This window comes from Oculina patagonica, chromosome 6 (genome assembly GCF_052425735.1).
Source record: "Oculina patagonica isolate OP01 chromosome 6, crgOcupat, whole genome shotgun sequence".
NCBI classification, from domain to species: Eukaryota; Metazoa; Cnidaria; class Anthozoa; order Scleractinia; family Oculinidae; genus Oculina; species Oculina patagonica.
In genome coordinates, this window is record NC_135763.1 from 17,996,854 (window position 1) to 18,021,098 (window position 24,245).

Consider the following 24,245-nt stretch of genomic DNA (forward strand, 5'->3'; position numbering starts at 1 on the left):
AGCACGCTCGCCCCAGTGCCTTTCGACGTGGTCCCGCGATCGATCAGCTGTCACTCACATCAGTGCAGATACGTAAGAAAGAAGGCTTTCACTTCGTCAACAAAATTTCGTCGCTTTCTTTTGGCGTTTCCTTGCGATTGTATGGCATCCCATAAGCGTGTTCATACAACAGCAGCCTCGAGATTACGACAAGATTATCTGCGTATTGTAAAAGACCCTGTTCCGTACATAACAGCGCTTCCGTTGCCTTCAAATATACTAGAATGGTTTGTATGATTTGTTTTGCAAGCTTGGGCTATTTCATCATTTGGCAGCTCATTCACTTCGTTATTTTTCTTTTTTGTCATATTATTTAATGTTATTTTCTTCAATTGTTGTCCTGTGACAGGCATTATGTCGTTCGAGGTCCAGAGAATACGCCTTACACAGGTATAGACTCTTAAAATTGAAAACGTTTAAATTGCAATTTAGAAAGATATAAATAGATCTTGCCAAGCTTAATAAGACTCAAGTATATGTACATGTAAGCTTTCATGTAAATTATAGACGTACGGACGTCTAACGTTTTTCGGAATATTGAATATCTCCAAGATCTTTAGTTTATAACAACACATGAATGATGTACATGTTTGTAGTTCAGATGATCATAATAGAATACGTATAATTATCTGTAGTTTTCATTGGTTATACATGTACTGTATGTAGCAATAGGACTGATCGAGTAGCGTACAATTGTCAATAAGGTTCATTAGCATAACCCAGCTGCCGTCTATTGGCAAAACGCGAGATCTGATTGGCTACACAGGTGCCTTCTATCAATCCTTAGATGGCTCTTGCTGCGCGCGCTCAGTTTTTGGCTGTTGACTCGGGGGCTTTGTCCCTCGCCAACTATCAGCGGATAGAAACCTTGACCTTCCCTTGCTGTCTAATTGTAAATTAAAAATTACAGGTTTAGTTACTGACAAATTGCATTACAAAGGCACCTTTGCTCTTTTATCATAGCCGATAACAAAAATTAACTTTATGTCAGACTTGTTGGCTGTCACTCAGTTAGCTCCTTAAACCCATTCAAGTGCACTGCCCAATTTCAGCTGTTAAACTAGTGACAAAATGATATAGACATGTGACATATTAAAGAAAAGATCAGTTTTTCCCGGCGCATCCAATCGAATGTTACGTAATCGAACCCAATCAAACACTAATTGTCGAACTCGCAATAAAATTTGGTCAATCGAACAAAATCAAACATTATTTTGATTACCCAACAGCCGACAATCAAACAAAATCAAATGTTTTGATTGCTAAACAGTGGACAATTGTACTCAATGGAATGTTTGATTACCGAACTTTCGTACAGTGCACGAATTTTTCATGGTGCACAGTCCTCCTGATTAGTTCGAAAATCAAACTCACAGGAAAATAGATGTTCAATTTTGTTTGATTACCGAACCCAATCAAGTGATTGGTGTTTCTATGTGTTGTTGCAGAAAATATCCATACCCCTCCCACGGAAGGTTTTTTGATTTGCATCCCCCCACCCTCTGGAAATTCCACTTAAGCTCCATACTTTCCTTTAAAAATTTTGGCTTTTGAGACCCCCCACCCCTCGGAATTTCCAGTGACCTTCCATGGGGTGGGTATGATTTTTCTGGAACTGCACAATTGGGTTTGATTGATTTTTGGTTCGATTTTGTTGGATTGGATACGCCAGGTTTTTTGTCTCATGTTCCTTCTACTAAAGGTCAACTGGTAATATAGAACATTGACATGAAAGTTTTTTCCCCTTATATTGGCATCATATTGTCATCTTGTCACTAGTGTGGACCTGTCTTTACTAGGAGTTGTAACTGGAAAGGTGCATCACTTGTATGTAAATTAAAAATCCAGTTGGGGACAAGAAAGATAATGTGATAACTTTCACTGACATTGTTTGCTTTTTTTATTTAGGTGGATACTATCACGGCAAACTAGTATTTCCCAAAGACTTTCCTTTTAAACCGCCAAGAATATTTATGATCACACCTAATGGAAGGTTTAAAGTTAATACAAGGTAAGCAGTATGGGACACCAGCTATTAAAACACACAAAGGTACTTGGTTTTCCTCTTTATCTTTGATGAAGCATAAGGCCAGTAGGAACATGTATAATTATATGTAACACAATAGTCTACTAATTATTATTGTAGGCAAAGTGACCCACACCAGGGTTTTCAATAAGATTTGAATAAGCTGGCTGCTCTTGTGTAGCATCTGCCTAGGAGCAATAAGTTAGAAGCAGAAAATGCAATGTACATGCAGGGATCCATATTCCCAGTCGTCCGGTCGTCCGAGACGACTAAAAAATCATATGGACGACCAAACGATTACATAAACTCGTCCGCTGGACGGCTTAAGTTTGACTTAATGAAAAAAAAAAAACAATTATTAAGTTTTCTTATGAGTTACTTGCGTTCTGACCACTTGTCATCCATTCATAACTTTTCGAAAACAGAAAATAATTTGCAACTTTCTGTTGCGATAAAATCATAATTTTGGCCGCCATCTTGGCTGATGCGGTATTTGCCACCAATGAAATCATTGCAGGCTCAATTTTCAAGCTGTCAACCGCTGATATTTTGTACTGCAGCTGCATCCGCGAAAACACGAGGCGATCGCATCAGCTGATGTTTTGATCAAAATTTGCCGATATCTTGGTGTGGCACCGCCAGCAAAGAAGAAAAAGCAATGTTAACACTTCAGAAAAACAAACCAAATATGAATAAGAAGAGCAAAAGCGTTCTTTTCTTCCATTGTGGCAGTCGAAGAGGCCCTGGCTTTCATTTGTGCCCCCATCATACGCTTCCGTCAACATCACAAGCCGCTTGGGGGCGTGATGTTTTGTGAAATTTGTAAGCCGGCAGCCAAGGTAGACAAGTAAAGAGTCTCATTAACAAATACCGTAAAGTTCCGTGTATAAGCCGCACTTTTTTCCTCTAAATTCAAGTCAAAAATCGGGGGTGCGGCTTATCTACGGAAACATCTCTGGTTGGAGTTCTCAAAGGCCTAATAAATATTCATAAAAAACTTCTCAAGACGTCATTGAATAAACATATAACAACCTGAAAACTTTGTTGTTGTTAACTACCTTTTAGTTCCTCTGCAAAGCTGTTTGCAGTGAAGCGTGCCAGTCACTTCGAATCATGTCTTTCCGCCTCGTGCGAGAAGGCACCAAGATAAACGCAAATACTCACAAGGCAAATGGCCGACCGCTTCGGTTTTTTTATTGACCTTCACAGCAAATACATCTGCTGGATTAACAAACTCTTATTCTGCATGAAGTTTTTATCCTGTTGCGGGTAGCAGTTTCCAAGAATCTTGAAATAAAAACATGTTTTTTTCCGAAGAAAATGCCGCCATGTTTGTTTTTAATGCCCATACTCCTCTCTGCAATTCAGAGCTTGGCTACTAAGCATTCATCATTCGCGAACGATTTGAACGAATTACAAGTGTTTCAGGAGTGTTTAGAAGTGCAAATATCGAAAAAATGATATCAAGAGAGCATCCAAGTTTAAGATATTGTGAACTAAAACTAAAAAGGAGGTATGACCAGTGAAATTTAGCTTTTGTAAGACTTAATTTATATTAAACATTGCAACAACTACCGTGTCAGTGTTTCGAAACCGTGCTTGTTTGCTCTTGATTGTTTACCAATAGAACTTCACTTGAACTTCAAACTTTATGGTCTGTATATTTTTTTTTTCCAAAATTTGAGCTTCCAAATCGGGGGTGCGGCTTATCTACGGGTGCGGCTTATACACGGAACTTTACGGTACTTGTGAATCAAACTTTATTTGTTGTCTTGTAGATTTCATGTATACACAGTGTTACATACATGTGATAATAACAAAAAAGTCAACTTTTCATTTACTTGTTGTACGGTCGCCATTCTTCACTTTTGAACGGGCAAGTAAAATTTTGCCAGGGCAAGTATGTCATCTTGCATATACTTGCCCGGCTGACGACTTGGAGAAAAAACGAATATGGATCCCTGTACATGTACCACCCCTTTACAGGGTTCTACATGAATCTTAGCTGGCAATTCATGACAGAATATCCACAATAGACTACAAGCAGTCCCTATTTTTTCGCAGAATAGGGGCTGCTCATAGTCTATACCCACCAGATCCCAGTGGGTGCAATGTCTTATTGAAAGCCCTGTACTTACCCGGGTTTCATGTACATGTACATGTATAATTTATATACATTAACATTTTACAAGTGCTACTGTTAACTGCATTGGACTGAAACTAAAATCTCATGATTGAACTTAACAAGTCAGTTTTATTTATTTTGATCCCAAAAATAAACTCTCATTTTGGAGAGAGTCGCTGTTACAATAATATAGTATAATTGTTGATTTATCACTACAATGACAGACACAGTAACAGTAAGCAAGTTGAGTTGTAAATCTAAATCACTCAATAATGACTTGAACAGATTTTGTAAGAAGATGTCTATCCAGGGATAATCCCCTAACCATACAGTATGTGTAGTTTTGAACCAGAATGTCACACAGTATCACGTTAAAAGAATGCCTATAATATTTAATTTCAGATTTTCATAGCTTTTTAGCAATACTCTTTTGTGAAATAATGTGTGTTCAGTGTACAATTTGTACTTAAGCACCTACATATATATGAACATTGTTTTGTAGGTTGTGTTTATCAATAAGTGATTTTCATCCCGACACCTGGAATCCAGCATGGTCAGTCTCGACCATTCTTACAGGCCTATTAAGTTTCATGGTATGTTTAAAGTTTGTACTTTGCATTTGCTAGTATGTATGTTACAGGTCAAAATTGTCTGCATACTTTGCATTTGCTAGTATGTATGTTACAGGTCAAAATTGTAGAGCGTAACCATCGTACCATTAAAGAAAATATGACCAATATCATCAAAGAGAAAAAAAAAAGAAAGAAAAAGGGGTGTAAAATACTAAATGAGGCAGCGTACAAGAAAAATGTAGTTACACCAGGGTGTTCATTAGGCATCAGAGATCGGAGAATTCTCCGGCTACTACATAGAATTCTCCGGCTAAATTTCAAAGTCCTGTACCTATTTTTAGTGCAGAATGCACTTTTGTGATGGTTTGGTGGGCAGTCGTGTGATAAACCCCTAAACCCCTAACGCGCTAATGTGTAAACTTTTAATCACCAATTAATTAATTAATATCAATTAATTAATTATTCCTTGTGGAGGGGGTGGGGGTGGGGAGCACCTGACCGTACCCCTAGGTAAAACCTGGAGCACATCTACGTTACTTCCATATGAAGATCTCAAACGTATATATTTGTTTCAGAAAACCCTTTGCTCTCCTTGTGGTACTACTCAACGTAATTTACACCAAACGCATGCGCAGATTAGTCTACGTTGTTTTCTGGAACTATCATGAACATCGCTTGTATTGCGTGTTTGCGGTAGGCTTCCTGCAGACTTCTTGGCGCCAAGTAAAAACCGCAAATTAATTAAATTAGATTTTGAGACTTTCACAGCGCTTTCGTAATTAGGTATGCAAAAACTTGCACCGGGATTTTTGGCGTGAACACCTGATAACCAGGAAACAAATATCCTAGCTGTATTGCGTTTTAAAAAACCTGTCGAAAAATATGTTTTTTGATTAGATTTGTTTCTACAGTTTTTGAGAATCGTCTTTCATGCAGTCGTCGATGCCGCCGTAAAACAAACAAAAAACAAAAGTTTCATGTTATCGCATTTTCAAGGAAGACAAAAGTATTTTGTTACAAACGAACAAAAGTGTCGTGTTACGTTTGCAAAGATTAGCGTAAGGAACACCTGGGAAAGAATACAAGTAGCCTGTGAACAGTTTTTCCGAAAGTAAAATAAAGCAAATAAACACGAACATATATAAAACATCATACTTTCAATTTTTCCATAAATTGCATTCTGCACTTACCAAATCATCGAGATTTTTTTATTAAGATGCGGAACCTTTAAAAATCATCCTCCGGTTACTTTACACTATTCTCCTCCTATTACAATTCTTAATGAAAACCCTGTACACACAGTGCCACAGGAAAGACACCGTATGAAGCGGTATTTGGCCTTCTTGCAAGAAAAGAAGTTCACAATGTTGAAGCAGCAGAAGATTCTCCTGTTCAAAGGAAAAGGAAACATGAGGAAGAAGACATGCAAAGGAAAAAACTGAAAACAGATATAAATGAAAAACAGTCTAGTTATAATAGCAGAATGAAAGAGAATAGAAAGAAAGCTCCAACATTTCACAAAGATGACTTTGTTTCTATTAAAATAGATAAAGTCGACAAAACTTCCCCACTTCATCCGAATGTTTTGTTGGGAAAAATCACTGAAGTCGAAAATGATTATGCCAAAATAATTGTCACTAAGTTTGGAAAAGTTAAAACATTGATTTCAACAAACAGGTTGAATAAGTGCACAGCAACGAGCATAATATTTGACTATTCAAAAGACATAACATTTTCCGCTGCATGCAAAATGGCTACAGAACAGTGATGTAATATTACAACTATGAATGAGACAGTGAATAAAACTACATTGAAAATAATGGATTGCAGTTGTGAGAATTTTGAGTGTAATACAAAATACTAATCCAAACAGTAACCATTATGATAACCCTTACATGAATTTATCCTGTCACAAATGGAAAAACTAACTCTTAAACTACAGCGCCGTTTTTTTTACAGGTCACAGGATAAGGCTGCCCCAACCAACAAATAATAGCTAACCGCAAGCAAACCAAAATGAAGGCTAACCGCAAGCAAACCAAAATGAAGGCTAACCGCAAGCAAACCAGAGTAAAAGCTAACCGCAAGCAAACTTGTGACCTGTAATAAAACCTACCCCTTACACTGATCCCAACTTGTTCATGTTGGGAGTTATTAAACTACTTTTAAAAAAATACCTAGGTTAAAAATTTTTAAACTAGTTTGAAAAAAATCACCTAGATCAAAAAAAATTTAACCTGAATTTTAATTTGACCTGTAACATGTACATTAATTTTTTATGATTTCATTGTTTGTAAGATTATATTAACAGTATACGATGAAAGTATTGTGTGTGTTGTGGATTTCTCAGGTGGAAACGTCTCCTACCCTTGGCAGCATAGATACATCAGAATTCCAGGTACTGTCACTGTTCAGTAACTAATTACTACAATTACATGTATAATAAATTAAGATCCTCTGGTTTGGCACAGCTTCAAAAATGAAACAATTTCCTACAGTATTCACTGCTAGTAAGGGATGTCGCTAAGGGCCGTCTGCCAGCTATTTTCACCAGCTAGACAAAAACTAAAATCCGGCTGAAATTTCACATGAAAACAAAGACCTGGGTAAACTTTTAAGCAGCCAAGACCAGAAAGGCCAGCTGGATGTGCTAATGAGCCCGCTTAGTGCTTTCTTAGCTACAGTACATCCCTGGTTTCCTCAGTTACAGTTTTTTTTTTTGGTTTTCTTATTACCATGCTATGAGGTACTGACAGCAATCAATCTTCATGCAAACTATACAAATCATGTACATTTAAGGTGATTTCTTGTTGGAACCATGCAATCTCCACTTGCAATGTTTAAGGTAACCTTACACAAATGAATCTTCACTAGCCAAAATAAAAAAAATCTGGAACATACTCACATTTTACTTCATTATTTAATATAAGTACCAGATATCTTTGCAAAACCAATGCAATAATAATGAGTAGAAGAGGTAAGGTAAAGTCTGTCTCCAAGCCATGAGGCCCATACAGCCGAAACTTATCCCGGTTTCCGTAGCATTAAGCAACTAGGAGTATTGCTACTCGCCCCTGGATGGGATGCTAGTCCATTGCAGGGTTACCCCCCAGCAGTAAATTCGCCGGTACCCATTTATACACCTGGGTGGAGAGAGGCACTGTGAGAGTAAAGTGTCTTGCCCAAGAACACAACGCAGCGCCCCGGCCAGGCCTCGAACCCGGGCCGTTCGACTCGGAGTCGAGCATGCTAACCATTAGGCTACCGCGCCTCCAATGAGTAGAAGAACCATGACATTATTCCAAAAGTTCTAACCTTTCATCTCATCCAGCATTCTTGAATGAAAGGACTTGTAAAAAATGACAGACTCAAAAACTTTATGTTTGCTATTATCAAAGTATAACAAATCGATGAATTTAAAACAAAAATGAAAACATACCCTGAGACTGTGCAATCAGCTTTAATCCTTTGGCCTATGGCCTCTAACTTCTTGGTTATATTTTGCATTGATTACCATTCAAATACACACACTTTCTTGTGAACTGGCAAACAGATTCTTTTTGAAGTATATTGACCACCTATGCCCACTGGAAAAGGACAAACAAACCTAATCCTGATAATGTTTTCTGATACTTCTAGAAAAGGCAGCTTGCACTTAGAAGTGGGCCATTTAACTTAAAAGATAAAATCTTCTGCGAACTTTTCCCCGATATTGTAGAGGTGAGTTTAAATATTAATAGAAGAAACTCAGCTGTGTTCTATTGGAAATCCACGAATCTGATTGGTTCTCCCACTGTTTTCTATTCGCCGATAGAAAACAGTCGCGCGCGTGAGTAGCTCTTTAAGCGGTAACCTTTCTTGATTTTTGTCTTCAAAATGCACAATATTGTAGGTTTTGGACTGCAATCCTTTAAAGTTTCTAGTAAAACAATTAGACTACTTGCCCTCGTTTTCTATGAGCGATAGTCAACTCGGCTGCGCCTCGTTGACTACTTGCTCATAGAAAACTTGGGCTCATACATGTAGTCTAATTGTTAAATAGAAGAAAGACTGGACCACATTTACCAGGTTAACTTACATGACCTGTGCATTGATACAACACTCTTGCTGAGAAGCTTTCTAATCAAGATAATTTATTGCTGCGGGAATTATGTTTTTTGCATGTTTGATACAAAACCTTGACAAAAGGCAAATAAGTTCAAAGCAAACAAAAACATATCTGTATACATGTACAGTGTACATGTATGTATAATAAGTCACATGGTTTTAATTTTTGCAGAATTTATTCAGTTCCAATTTCATATTTTTAGTCATACCCCACATCCTATAAAATTATGCAAATTGTTGCATCAAAATAATAAGTGGAAAAAATGAGGCTTGGGATATGAGAGCGGCAAGAGTAGAAATTATACTCTTTAGAACATTGTAAGACAAGTGCCTCAATAGTCGCAGTAGTTCTTTAGTCTTGTCAGCCAAAGAGAAGGAAGTGTAAAAAGTACACTCCCCCCTCCCCTCCCCAAAAAAGAGCAGCTTGCTGTAAGAAGCTATCCATTTAATGTAAGAGTAACCTGCGATCAGGCTTTCTTTTTTTTTTTCGCGGCGGAGGGAAGGCGAAAAAAGGAAAGCCTGATACAATTACTTGTGAAGTCGTCTGCCGCCCCCTAATTAAAGTATCTGTCAACGTCGTCGAGAATGTCGGCGATGCCATCAGATAAGCGTGATTAGCGCTTTCAAATTATATTTTTACTCTCACAAACGTGTGTTTGAATAACCCTTTTGAACGAGCTGATCGGATGGTTTTTAAAATTTGTTTTCTGCAAAGGCTGATTTTGCGTAAGGCTCAGGTTAGACATTTCAAGGTTGTAGTTTTCGTCACTGGCACGATCGTCTGGCGTCTTTGGTGGTGTGATGTAATAATCTTCGACACCATTGGTGATAGATCACCCTCTTGCCGAATTCCGTCGGAAGCACCGCCAAAACATCTTTTCTTTCACAAACTATTCGTCGAATACACTCCCTTTGTTCGTCTTTAAATGTTTTGTGAACAAAACTCTTGAGAGATTTTCTAAAAGCTAGAAGAACTCGCTCTCTACTTCATTCCGCTCAACACCCGCCATGATAACAATCATCTACGCGTGATATTTTTGGACCGGAAATTAGACTTGAACTCAATTAGCCAATCAGGATAGAGTTTTAATGTTGCCTTTTGTTTTCTGACCAATCAGAAAAAAGTCCAGATTCTGGACTTTTTACAGACGACTCGACAAGTAATTGTATCAGGCGTTCATTTTTCCGTTGACCCCTCCGCCGCGAGAAAAATAACGCCTGATCGCAGGTTAATGTAAGAGATAAAATCTTTTGTTACATGTATGTAACTTTACCCAAAACCGAAGAAGTGAGTTTAAGTAAAGAAAGCTGGGCACATCGTGTTTGCCATAACTTTGGCAAAGTGTTTCTCCATATGGACCTCCTGTCAGCAAATAACATTATAATTGCAGTATACTTTGAGTCAGTTTTTTCTTTCTTACTACAATTTCAACAATGAACAACAGTTTCATGTATATGTGTTTGACATCTGTTTGACTATACAGGAAATCCATGAAAAAATGAAGGAAAGAGGAGAGACCAGAGACGGAGAACAGACCACAACACAGAACAATGTCAACAGTCAGGGTGGGGTGGCTGGTGGAACAAGAGATGGACAACATGGACTCATCAGTAGTACCCTGGTGAACATTTGTGTTATCATTGGCTTTGCTGCCTTTGCATACACAGTCAAGTGTGTATTAAAAGCGGTTGACAATAGCTAGGACGTTCAAATCTTCGGCTGAATTAATTTAGTACACTGTAGATAAGAATGGAACATGCAAGGTTATATTGCCATTTATTAGGGAAGTTCTCAGTATTTCTTGAAGGAAGATAATATATTTTAAGTATATTTGTCCCACAGCAACAAAAAAGATAGTGCTTGTTTTACTAGCTATAAAAAGTTGTAAACAAGTTGTTTTGTTGTTTGTTTGTTTGTTTTTTTTTTAAGGTGCACAGTGCACTGTCAGTGGGCTCATAGACCTTCAATAATTGCAGGTCCATTTAGTGAACTCAAAAAATTAGTTTTATCTTCCAACAAGGTATTTAAGGGTATCCATGGCAACCATGAAAATGTAAGCCTTGTATTTTTTCATGGTTTTATTATCATAATCCGTTACCATTCGTCATCATCATTAGTCAGCATCACTTCTTTATCGCATACTGTTCTGCAAAGCCGAATCATTTTTGTTGGGTTTCCTATGGTCTAGCTCTATAATTATTAATTAACTAATTATTGGAATCATCTCATCAATTCCATGGCAGTGTCCCAAAAATTTCCAGTTAATTCCAGTTTATTTAATTACAGTAGTTTATGTATCACTCTATTTTTTTTTTTAATTTCCCACTGACGTTTTCTTGCACATTATTGTTTGATCAAATAAAACAAAACAAAGAACTTTACCCGGGGATAATAGATCAGACAACATAATTATATGGATAGATATTACCTGCAGTTAACGATGCCTGGATCTTTGCCAATAAGGCAATTAGAGATATGAAGAAAGGCTTAAATTAGAGTATGAATTTTGAAAACAAAGAAAAATTAATTGAAGTGTACAGTACATGTACAGTATAGTTGACTGCATTGTTGTTTACAAACAACGTTTTACTCTGACAAAATTCGGATGTCACGCAATGCCTTTTGGTGCAAGTACAGTAAAAACCCGCGTGTAAGAACCTGCTTTTTTAGAGTTTGGCAAAACAGGTTCTTATATTTTGGGGTACTTACTGGCATTTTTTAGCTTCCCTGTGCAATTCTTGATCTCTAAAGACATCCTTTTTGATAAAATACAGTTATTGTATTATAAATAAAATAGTTTAACCCCACATATAAGAACCTTTTGGGGTATTAAGGAAGCAAATTTCTGCCAGGAGGTTCTTAATTTCTAGGTTCTTACACGCGGGTTTTTACTGTATCACAAGTAGGGGAGAAACGTTGAGTGACAATCCAAGTAATGGATGAGAAGTAGTCTGCCGACATCTCGGCGTTTGTCTGTTGTGGTTACCGTGTTTAGCTTAACAGTACGAGAGACTCATTGCGTTGAAATGCGTTTCCACACTGGTGTTTTTGACATGTTTCTGCTGGTTTTCCAAACTTCTCAGACAGTCAAAAGAGAACTGCACGTGCATGCTATCTGCACGTGCATGCAATCGGCACGTGTCTAGTAACTTGGTTTCTGATTGGTCAAGCATAAAGAGAAAACCAATGTAAAGACGTGGTAAATTAATTAGAGCCTTCATCGAGTGGTAGCGGCGTTTTTCAACGTAAGGCACTAAAAAGAAATTAGCTTTGGAATGATGTGTACATATTATAGATCTGAATAAATTTAACTACAAGAAGAGAGATATTATGATCCACTTTGATTATCAAGGAGTCATGCAGTGACGCGGGCGCTCGCGTCCCACCAGTGTGATCCGAGTTCCATTCTCGCAACCCGCTTGTGTGGGTCGAGTTTGTTGTTGGTTCTCGTCCTTGCTCCGAGGGTTTTCTCCTGGTTCTCCGATTCTCTCCCCCCCCCCCCCCCCCCTCCACAAAAACCAACCGTTCCAGGGCTCGAGACTAACGGTAGCCAACTAGCCAAAGGCTACTAAAATTTAGGTTTTGGTTACCAGGTTTAGCATTCCTACTAGCCATTTGGCTAGTGAAAAACTCAGAAAAGTCAACTGTTCTTGATAGAAATAAATATACCTGACTAGTGAAAAATTACTTTTGGTTAGTAAAATCTGACATGTCACTAGCCAGTAAACCAGTGAGTTAAAAAGTTAGTCTCAAGCCCTGCCTTCCAAATTCCGATTCGATCGGGAAGAATGGATGGGACAGGAAACTGAAAATTTTTGAAGTACGCATTTCAAACATGATACTCTGTTTCCGCAGTTGTCTTTCTCTCAAAAAGTTCAGGGTCCCAAAAGAGGACCAGCGGAAAGGAGTGATACCGATGCTGGGAGCTTTTAAGATTTTTCTTTGGAGTCTGGATCGGAATTCGAGGCTTTTGTTTCCTAGGAGCCTGAACGACAACAAAACATGTAAATTTGCGATAAGTTAGCGTTGCCCACATTACACCCACTAATTTTTTTCTGAAGACATAACGCTGAAATTTTGGGTCAACGTTTTACAACAATGTAAAAACGTTGTAAAACACCCCCAACATTTGTTGCAGTAATCCCCTGCTAAACGTTTTAACGCGTTGTATATCGTTTGCTGATTCAACAATGTTCGAACGTTTAGCACCCCATGTAAGATGACGCTTGTACATGGCTTAAATATGGGTGTAACATTGTTGGAAAGCCGGCAAACCGCTTCATTAAACATTTTGAAGGGAAAAAGAAAAAAATCAGCCCAATTTTTTTCAAATCTGTCGTTTGTCCTTCTCATTCTCCCTAAGATATTGCTCTTTCAAAAGAACTATAATATGGAAGAGACCATTTAAAATAGATTTGTGAACCTTTGAGCAACTTTGTGAACTTGCATAATTATATTGAAATATGAAAACTACAGGGTGAAACTCTGACTAGGCATTTCCCGATTATGCAAGCATTTTTTTTTGGCATAATTTAATTTGGCTTAACGAGCATTTTTTGCCCTTTTTCTCAAAACAAGGATTGCTAGCATAACCTAGCATTTTTGCCAATTTTATCTTCATTTTTGTCGTCAAAAGCAAACATTTGCTTGTTTTTGGTGTTTAAACACTTCCAAAGACCTTTAGGAAACTCTAATTCTTTAAGCTCTCCACAAAAATTGTGTGGTAGTTGTGACTTGGAAGAAGGTTGTACCCAGTCCTAGTTCAAAATAAAAAAATGGCTTCAGCCACGCCATTGTCACGAATTATCTTGCAGGAAAAAGAAGAAAGTCGCGAAGCAGGAAATAGGCCAGCTCCAGCAGAAAAAGCTGGAGAGCAGTCTGCTAAATACAAGCGAAGAAAGCACAGGAAAGGACAACTGAGCAAAGAGCTAACGTTGTGTTGCGACATAAACACAAACGAGTGTTATATAGGTGTAGAAAGAATTGGAAAGATGTTTTTTTAATTAACGTTAAGAATTGGAAAGATGTTTTTTTCAGTTAACGTTAAACGAACGTGTGTCTTTTTTGTATGCATTTCTTTAAAATAAAGCAAAGCATTTTTCAAACCAAAAGGGCATAATTTTGAAAAAATGAGCATAATTTGAGCATTTTTTTCAAAATGCGAGCATTGCTAGGAGCATAAAATGCCAGTGTTTAATACTAGCATAATCAGGAAAGCCAGAAGCACCACCTGATCTGGATATTGACATAGACCCACCCAACAGAGAAGAGATTATTAGCGCCATCAAATCCTTAAATCAAAGTCTCTTCGAGATATCGACGTTTTTGCATGAAGTATAAGTCGAAGGTTTATCCTGTGCATTGTTATTCGAACTTTATATCATTACAGTTTCTTTGTAGTTTAGTTTAACAATTTCCTATCTTCGCGGAGGAAATGCAGCCATATAATTTTGTCAAAAATGGCTCGTCCGCGCCGGGTATTTATACACATATTCCTTAACACTAGTAATAGTTCTCACTATAAAGCTGCCCCCGCCTTTTTAAAATTTGTTTTTTGTCGCCTTTAATTATTAATGCCGATGGACTGCACAATTACTTTTTTTTACTTGTCATGCGGATTTCTTGTTGTGTGACACCGTTACGTCCTAAAAATATTCACAAGTTCAAGTCGAATTATATTACCTAGCGCGCGTAAATAACACCTAGCGGAAATAACACATAACACATTATTCGTGATGACAACACACAAGCTTATTCCTGGGCTTATAACATTCAAAATAAACTTACAATAATTTCCAGGCCAAAAAGCCTAAAAAAATTCCACGAGTAACAAAATATGGCACAAGATTCGAGAAAACAACCCACTCTTTGGATCAAATAATCTGACAGTTTGTTAGCGAAACGAGTTACATGACAAAGTTCACGCTTTTGTTTATTACTCGTTGTAACTTGTAAGATGTATACGATACAACAAACCTCCGAAAGCAAACCTTACAAATGTAACGCTTGGAACATAGGTAGCCGGCACGTAGCCAAGAACACAAAACCAATTGCTCGAAATCTTTCGACGTATTACTAACATTTGCTTCAAATATCACTTAACACAACCAAAGCAGAGAAACCGCTCGAACAAATCTGTGAACACGCGTAGGCCAAAACCGGAAAACAAAACGCTGCTAGCAGATGGTGAAGCTCGAAACGCGAAGGTGACCAAACGCGACCTCGTGGTTGCAAGTACCCGACACCACCGTGCGCGCTTGCAAAAATATTACCCGTCACGACCGTGTGCGCCTAGTTTCGTCAAATCGAGAATGCTTCGCCCACTACAGACACATTTCCTACTTTTTCAACAAATATTCATTGTCCTTTATGTATACACCCGGATACTCCTAGTGTGCCTCCTCGGGTTTTGGCCTCTGAGCCAAAACCCTGCGGGGGCAATTACACAAATAAACAGTGCAATAAAAATATAATTGCGGCGTAAACAAATCGTTAGACTCAAGCTGCGTTTTGTCTAGGCTGTGCGAGGGTCGGATATCAAGACTCAGGATTAAACAAAAGCCATATATACAGTGAATGCTTTCGAATTATATTTGAAGATGAAATACGAAAGAATTTTGCTGTCTTCGACTGAAATTCCACTCGAACTGCGTAGATACGATCGCATGTTGTAAAGCCGATTCATGCAACATTTCTGTCAACGCGAGGTCTCGTCCCTAACGACCTAGGTTGATGTAGCGACCAAATTTGGCCTAATTTTTAACCGCTCCTAAGCTAAAAGAAGCCCCCATCTCTTGCATTTGTTTTAACTTCAATAATATTTTTGAAAAGAGCGAGTTTTTTGGTATGGTTTATTTTTGACGTTTGTAATTTTTAAACGATGTAAGTGCTAGTGATTATTTATTCGTGTTTTAGTTACGCAATCCATTGTTTGTGCGACGCTTTTTATAGATCGCCTTTCAGACACACGTGCGTTGAGATAAGAAAGCTGACATGTCACTTTTAAAATTGTTATATAACGTTTGTAAATGTGACAAGTCACGTTTTTTCCATGAGATCGCAAGTGATCACCCACAGCGGAAAGTAATCCCTTGAGAAATTAAAAAAGTCCCTTGAGAGTTTACAAATATGTGGTCCAAATTTTGTCCACATAACCCCTATTCTACGTTTTTAGCTTGTAAACAAGCAAAAACGTCGAAAAAATGGCAAAAAATGGCAAAAATGGCAAGGCTCCCGGTCCAGATAATTTGAATGCTGAACTCTTTAAGGTAGATTCAGAGTTAGCAGCTACAGTATTAACACCACTGTTTACTGACATAAATTATGGGAAGGTGCGGTGATTCCTGACGACTGGTCAAAAGGAATAATAGTTAAAATCCCCCCAAAAGGTGCAACAGCCGACTGTAACAACTGGCGGGGGATAACTTTGCTCTCAGTGCCAAGTAAAATCTTAGGCAAGATAATAATCCAACGTATTGCAGAATCTGTCGACAAATTGCTAAGAGAAGAACAAGCTGGCTTTCGCAGGGGAAGGGGCTGCATAGATCAAATCTTTACACTCAGGAACATACAGTGGAACCTCGATTTAACGACGTGCCAAGGGACTGGGAAAATTTGTTCGTTATATCGAGGATTCGTTATATCGAAAACCTCGATATAACGAATTCGCGGAAGGGTTATTTAACAATTATCCTGCGAAATCGCGCGGAATATCGCCTGATACTTAGCCGACGAGGCCGTAGGCCGAGTTGGCTAAAATCAGACGATATTCCGCAAGATTGAGCAGGATAATTGTTTTATTATTCAACAAATGGTCAACGAAACACATTTTGCAGATAGAAAAACTGTAATTATGCAGCGCTTTACACGATTTCGCACGAATCTTCGCAACCTACATATATCGCAGGATATCTGTTATGTACGGATGACAGATAACGTTCACATTTTGACCATATATGGGCAGCGCGCGCATGTGTTGAATAATAACAAGGGTTATCTCCAACAAAGATCTGCTTGCCCAATGTCACCAAGAGAACATGAGGAATATCATAAGAAGGAGACGTTGGAGCTGGGTAGGACATGTGCTTAGGATGAAAGGGAAAGCTAGATTCCTAAAACAGCAGTTCATTGGACACCAGAAGGGAAAAGACAGAGAGGACGACCAAGAACAACTTGGAGGCGGACGATAAAAAGCGAACTTAAAACCCTTAATTACACCTGGGGAGACATCGAAAAGAAAGCTTGTGACAGGCATGTGTGGAGAAACTTTGTCGCTGCCCTTAGCGCCAACGGCGTATAGGGCAGTAAGTAAGTATAATCAGGAAATGCCTAACTCTGACAACAATAACAAATTTTGTCAGTCAGACTGTCACAGATTGTTATAATATATTTGAGCCCTCAAAAAATCCTAGTTCTTATTCTCTTGATATTTTACAAAAAATAATTAATTTTTATGGTTAAATATTTACAAAAAATTCAAACTTATGACGTCACAATTCCATAAGGGTTCACCTGTCAATCAATAGCTCATCAACTATGGAAACTACTTAATATGTATATGCTTTTAGAAACGATCTATAGTTTACTATGCTCTCAATTGTTTGTTATGCTGTTAACATCCAATGACAAAAAATTTCTGCTCTCTGTACTTGAACTGCTCACGTCGTTTTTAATCGGTTGAGAAATTATTAAAACAGTTTCAAGTGTGCTATTAAAATGACGCCTTGTAATTGCCTGCTCTGTGTACTTATTAACATAAAAATAAGTTTATACTTGAGTCGTTTTTAGTCGGTCGAGAATTCGAAGTTTTCACGTCCAAAAAACGTCTTACCGTTTGTGAAATTTTCATCGGTCTCCAGAATTTGATCACTTGTCACCTTTTTTTATATCAGTACATGATCGCGTGACACAATACTTCGAGCAAGGCACTGCATGACGCGGTCTAATATTAGACCGTCACGCTTTAGTGAGTCGCCTTGACAACAAAGTGCCAACCACCAACCCGCCATGCCGCCGGTTTTTGCCACGATTTACGATTCTTTTAGCATTGGAAATGTTCTTCTGCTGTTTCTTCTGCTGTTGATGTTACATTACCTGATGGTGCTCTACGAGTTCAGGTACATGCCGCCTGGTCCGCGTTTAACGACTCTCCCTGTTTTAGGAAACGTGTTTTCCCTCGACTCTAAGGCGGAGAAACTTACCGATGCTTTCGAAAGGTCAGTGAATGGTATAGTAAGGTACATCTTGAATCAAGCGATGACGATCGTTAAAACCATTTTATCTTCGGTCTATGGGTAGGAATAATTTTATCAAGGGTACAATAAATTCTGTTGTTGGAAAAATCTCTACCTTTTGCTGCTTATTATAAAATCATTATGCAATCATAGATCAATCAGTTATAACTAGAATAGATGGATGGCCCACTCGACTTGTCAAAGTGTCTAAATTGGTAATAATTTTTGTGTCAGGTAGTTAAAAATACTAGCATTAGAGATATAGCAGAACTCATGAGCCGGAGCAGTCGACACTGCATGTACGGGTTTCAGAAGGCGCAGGTGGCTGGAGCTTCTTAGCGTTTCCCTGGGGACATTACAGTTAAAAAAGAACTAAAAGAAAGAATTATTGGAATGCACTAAAGACATTCTAGGAGCTTAAAAAATGATGATTTATGAGTAAAAATGTTCCTTTTTGTGTTTCTGTGATGAATATAACATTGCTCTGTTTATCTGATCAAGTTGATTAAAAGCAGTTTCCGCTCAGTTGATCGAGTTTTGGAGAAAACTTAGAGCCGATTCTAAAATAATAAAGGAAAAAGAAACGCTCTGAAACGAGATCGCCTCAAGAAGTGCTCATACCCATGAAATCGGGATGACTCAGGGTACCAGACGCTAATGAGAACATTGTTCAAACCATTCTTTTGTAAGTCATTGTTTTTGGGTCAGTATTGTCCGTTTTCTTTTTTTTGTCCGGTACACGAAGGAGTCTTTTTGTTTCTAAACCGGTTGCTATTTTTAGTCTACATTCCCATATAAACCGTTCACTTTCACAATTACAAATCTGCGCCAGTGCCGGAAATAACTCGGCTTCACAGCATGAAATTCAGGGTATTTGTGGTTTTTGTGGTTTGCGGGGGCCGGTAATTCTGAAAATTGGCTTTTAAATTGATGGCATTTAATCTGCATTTAGTCTGAATTAGTTATCATTAATTTTCCCGTGTGGCGACTGTTTGAAATAAGGATTAGCCTTCTTGATTTCCATATAAACTGCAATCGAAAGTCAATGTGTGTTGGCAACTATAAAAGAAAGAATGCTTTGACATATGTTTGGACCATGGGAACATTCATTCGCTAAATAGACAGGAATTGTAACCATTGTTAACCATTGTAAAGATATAGCTTGTTGCCAAAACAAACGCTAAGTTAAAAACAATGCTTTTAGACAACAAAAGAATAACCATAGGAAGTATTAGCGGCATTTTATAAACGAACGCAGATTAAAATAACATTAAGAACCTGAGCTTAACAATCCTCAGACAGGAATTTCAAAAGTAAATGATATTTTATATAAAGGTTTATACTTTGCTAACCTGCGATCAGGCGTTCCTTTTTTCATAAATAGGGAGGGAGGGCATGATCTCAGGTTAATACTGTGCTGACCGCTGTAGCCAAGCGAGCATTTCATAACAAAGTTGAAGTCCCATACAAACTCTGTACTCTTCGGAGAATCTAATTGTAAAATTAAATCGTTCCGTCTATTTGTATCATGCATAAATAAGGATCCCGTCTTCACCATTTTTAAAAATGTTCTGATTGGTTACTAATCTCACGTGACCATGCCCCTCGTTTTAATTTTCTGCGGTATGTAACGCTTATTAATGCCAAATTCGAAGTAAGCTCCTCAAAGCCAGAAATTTTAAAAGAAACCATGCTGTACACGTTTAAAAAGCGGGCGCTTTAGCATCAAAGAGAGAGAGGCACGTACAAATCGGACATGAAAGCTTTTAATAATAGAGAAGTTCTTTTCTTGATGATGACGTTGTTTTCAGTGTCTCAGTTGTTGCCGAGTCCAACTATTAAACTACGAAATCATTGGAACTACAAAGTCAAGACTAGAATGTCCAAGTTAACAACGAAATGTCCAAATTGTTCGTAAAAACAGTTGTTTCAAAAGTCCCGTTTTTAGGTGACCAGGCCTCAGGACCTGGCTTAACCGGCCCAGTCATCGCAGCAACTCCGCGACATCTGTCGTGGTATTCAAAATGCTCCCTAAAATGTATAGCGTGTTGCCCCATCACTTCAGTCACCTTACAACAACGCGAAGACTGGGATATGAGGACTTCAAGTTTCTAAAATACCAAAGGATCTCCTGAGATCTTAATTGACCTAAAACGGATTATGCATGTACTGTTGTTTATTATATGCTTGTTTTTACCTTACAGTCTTGGAGAAAAGTACGGCCGTGTTTTCTCTCTAAAACTTGGAAGTTACAAGTTCGTTATGGCGTCAAGTCCAGAGGCTGTTAAAGAAATGCTTGTAAAGAAATCGGTTGAGTACGCCGGAAGACCACAGACTTACTCCGTAAATACCCGTACTTTAGGTATGCTAGTTCACCTCTTATTGATCTCCCATACAACTAGCTAGTCGGTTACATGTATTTAGAAAGGACTAACGTGAAAAGTGGGTGGAGCTAGGAAGGCTTGTCTGGCGGGCTTCACACAATCAAAGCAAGCCTCGGTTAGGCAATTATTGAATGACGAACTTAATTTAATCACGGTAAAATCTTGAAACATTTCAGTTCTGTGTAGAGCCTTGAACTAGATAAATATTGAAAGGTTTGTTTGTCGACGCTATATTGTCCGCGTCAAAATAACATACCGACGTTTTGACATAGCCATGCACTTACTTGATTATTAAGGGGTGGCGCAGTGGTGAGAGCGCAGCAAAGTTGAGCACAAGTATAGGTTATGGCTGCTTACACTTAGCTCGAATAAAGCTTAACGGAAGAAAGGTAGTTTCGCGGTGACTAAGGATGTCATATGATTAGGCAAGGGACGGCTGTTTTCTACCGTCCTAAAGTTAAACGCTGTCATAGCAGGTAGTCTTGTGGGGGAGTTTAACGTCTATAGAGTGTTCGGGTGCGTTCAGTTATTGGAGGGTCGACTGCATTAATTTATATTTGTTTATCGAAATTACAGCCCTGTTTATAGGTGATATTTGAGTGAGTTCACACTTCGATGATATGTCCGTAACAGGACAGGGTGCGCGAGGTTCACTGGGTGCCATTATAGCTTTAGTATTCTCGTTACTTGCATGCATGAGGACCCTACGTAAGCATTCTGAGGGATAGATGAATATTGAACACTGTGTCAGCTAAAAGGGTGTAATTAAAACCGCTTCTCGTCTATTTCTTCAGTTTCTAACGGCAACGCTGCGGTTTTGATTGCAGGAGGTAAAGATATCGCGTTTGGTAACTATGGCCCAGCCTGGAAGTTTCATCGCAAGCTCTTCACGACAGTCTTGCGCCAGTACCTCTCGGACATTCCTCTCATAGAAAGTCGGCTCTTGACCCAAACCGAGAAGCTGGTACAGTTCATGGAAGACCAAGATGGAAAGCCTTTCGATCCATCAGATTGCTTGATGCGTGGCGTTGCTGATGTTATTTGCGGGATCACGTTTGGAGAAGGCTACGACACAACGCACCCAGAGTTAAACAAACTTTTGAAACTTTGCGCTTATGTTGTGGAAAATGACGATGTAGCTCGGTTAGTTACTGTTCTAGATTTCTTTCCATTCACACAGTACCTTCCAATTAAGGCTTACGATCGCTTTATCCAGCCCTTCTTTAAAATGTTTGATATTATTCGCAAATTCTTGAAAGATCGAGAAGACAACTTCGACCCAGCACAACCCGTTCAAGATTTCATAGCGGGACTTCTTTGCGCCAGAAATGAATCCAAGTTTGAAAGCGACGAGGAAAGATCTGCATTTCTCTCGGATGACTACTTTGTTAACGATATCGAGGTCATGTTTGCTGCCGGTTACGAAACCACAAGCACCACATTGAAATGGATCATCGCTTATATGGTCAATTACCCAAAGTACCAAGAAGCTATTCAGCGTCAGTTAGATGAGGTAGTTGGTGGACGGAACCCTTCCTTGGACGATCGCCCCAAACTGCCACTCATCCAAGCAATTATCATAGAAACGCTGCGGCTCGGTAACGTGGGACCTCTGTTATTGCCTCACGTCACACTGACCGATACCACGCTGTGTGGCTACCGTGTGCCTAAAGGTACGATCGTCTTTGCTAACACAGAGTCTGTCCATTTGGATCCTAAATGCTGGGAAAACCCCACCGAGTTCAACCCGTACCGTCATATTGACAAGGATGGCAAGCTGATCACCAACCAAGGCAATTTTTATCCTTTCGGAGCCGGACGACGGGTCTGCGCGGGCGAAGCACTTGCTAAAGTTAAGCTCTTCTTGTTTGTCTCGTGGTTGTTTCACAAGTTTACATTCGTCCCTGAAGAAGATGGTCGCCCACCAAATTTAAAGGGAGTTTTCAGTATCACCCAATTTCCTGCTCCTTACAAGATACGAGCTGTTAAACGAAAGCGAGCCGGCATTGGCAATAGTAATTCAGTATTGTAATTTTTTCACTAACTAAGGTAGATGTGCCTAAATATGTGGTACATCAGTTAGTTTACACTAGTTAACAAAGTCCGCAGTGACGTACGGCACAAATCTAACGTTGGTACGCCATGTATTGCGCAAAGATGATTACGATGAATAAGATGATTATGATTCTCCCCGGGAGAGGAGAGAAGGGCGAGGGAGGGGGGGAGTGAAGCGAGGAGAACCCAGCGGAGACAAGAGAACACACCGGCCCCGAAGCAGCGGCGAGCCGGCGCCGCCGGAAGCGCCGGGACCGGAGACCGCGAGGCCACGAGAGGGACGAGGGAGGGGGAGCAGACAGCGAGGGGACACAGAGAGAGGGGAGACGCCACCGGACCCGCCGGCCCGCACACGGCGGGAGGCCCCGCGACAGGGGGCAGGAGAGCACCGAGGGGCCAAGGCGCACCGGCGCAGGAAGCACAGGAAGGACAGACACAAAACCCAAGGACAGAGAAAGGAGACAAAGGACTGACGGCTATATAATTAAGATGATTAATCATTTCAATTAAATGATTACATGGTAACACTGGGGTGGCAGCCTGAAGAACACAGTCGGATGACTGTGTTGTGCAAACTTAAACTTTTAATTCTTTTAATTTTTAATATTTTATTAATATTAGGATTAGTTAGTTTCATATTTTAATTCTACATTTATCATAGCATCTCTTTTTAGATTATATTTTTTAATGATTTTAATGTATGTAATAGTAATGTAAGTAACTTTATTGTAAATAGTCGTGCGTTTTTAGCATGAGCCCCTGGCTCGGGAGATTGGGCAACCACTCCCAACGTTACCAACTTTAAATAAAATACCTTTACTTATACCTATATACGAACTATCCGAAGAGATCCAGTTGATTCGGCCTATAGAAATGACGAAAATGGTGGAATGGCATCCAGATATCAAGAAGAACATTATTTAGTGCCTTATTCTTACTAATTTTTGCGCGTATTAAACAGGCGAAATTTATAAAATACATAAATTTGAATTGTAAGTCACAAGCATGCTAGGAACTGTCACTTTCTAGCGTCGAAAATATATCTTTCTGGTCTTGTTTTTGACTAGCTCTCTTCCTCTGACCCACTTTTATCTTCAGCTCGTAATTTAGCCAAATTGTCTCTAGGACAGACGTCGAATCTTCCATTTGTAGGCTTTTGTAGTTGGATTATTTTACCTGGCTTTTTTATTTCTTACCAAAACAAAGAAAAGTATGGGGAGAAGTAGAGATCGAAATCCGTCGCGAATGATGACGCCCGGAATCCTGGCAACCAGATTGGCCGATGGTCGAACAACACAATCAGGACGAAACCGAAACCGCACGATCCCCGAGCTCTCACAGCACGCCGCCGGACATGCCAGACACATCACCCGACGCCACGCAGGACAAACCAGAGACAGGGAGTCGCAACCGCGCCACCGACGAGAACAGATAAAACTACCAATCCCCATACTGGCGCAGCCCACTCGCCCGCTCTTACTCGACCCACTCTTCCGCGGGTCCGCCGAGGATATTTACTTGTTCTTTGATATATGATCATTCAGCAAAACGAGGGGAAATGGGCAGACGACAGTCAAAAGAGCTGAAACAAGTAAAAAGACAGGTGACACATAACTGATGCGACACCAGGGCACGGGAGGGGCGTTGACCTGCTCCCGTGAGGCGTCCAGTGGGACGTGGTCATAGTTATTCTGAGTTTTTAT

At 39.3% G+C, this 24,245-nt stretch overlaps 2 protein-coding genes across 3 annotated transcripts; both read left to right on the plus strand.

Moving 5' to 3' along the window:
- The first annotated feature begins 40 nt into the window (after positions 1-40).
- On the plus strand, positions 41-12,196 carry LOC144657524 (ubiquitin-conjugating enzyme E2 J2-like). Of its 2 annotated transcripts, XR_013571541.1 has the most exons (8): positions 41-266; positions 389-429; positions 1,948-2,050; positions 4,693-4,783; positions 7,113-7,160; positions 8,402-8,482; positions 10,354-11,518; positions 11,782-12,196. XR_013571541.1 is itself a non-coding variant. In XM_078517886.1 (7 exons), the coding sequence occupies exons 1-7, from the start codon at positions 142-144 to the stop codon at positions 10,570-10,572; spliced, it is 708 nt and encodes a 235-aa protein (XP_078374012.1). In that variant the 5' UTR covers positions 41-141; the 3' UTR covers positions 10,573-12,196. The 2 variants fall into 2 exon arrangements, 1 of the variants encoding a protein (XP_078374012.1); XM_078517886.1 differs by having other exon boundaries at positions 10,354-12,196.
- Positions 12,197-17,873: 5,677 nt separating this feature from the next.
- LOC144657655 (steroid 17-alpha-hydroxylase/17,20 lyase-like) lies at positions 17,874-22,656 on the plus strand. The gene is made up of 3 exons (XM_078518009.1): positions 17,874-18,085; positions 20,308-20,465; positions 21,315-22,656. The coding sequence occupies exons 1-3, from the start codon at positions 17,877-17,879 to the stop codon at positions 22,517-22,519; spliced, it is 1,572 nt and encodes a 523-aa protein (XP_078374135.1). The 5' UTR covers positions 17,874-17,876; the 3' UTR covers positions 22,520-22,656.
- The last annotated feature ends 1,589 nt before the right edge of the window (positions 22,657-24,245 follow it).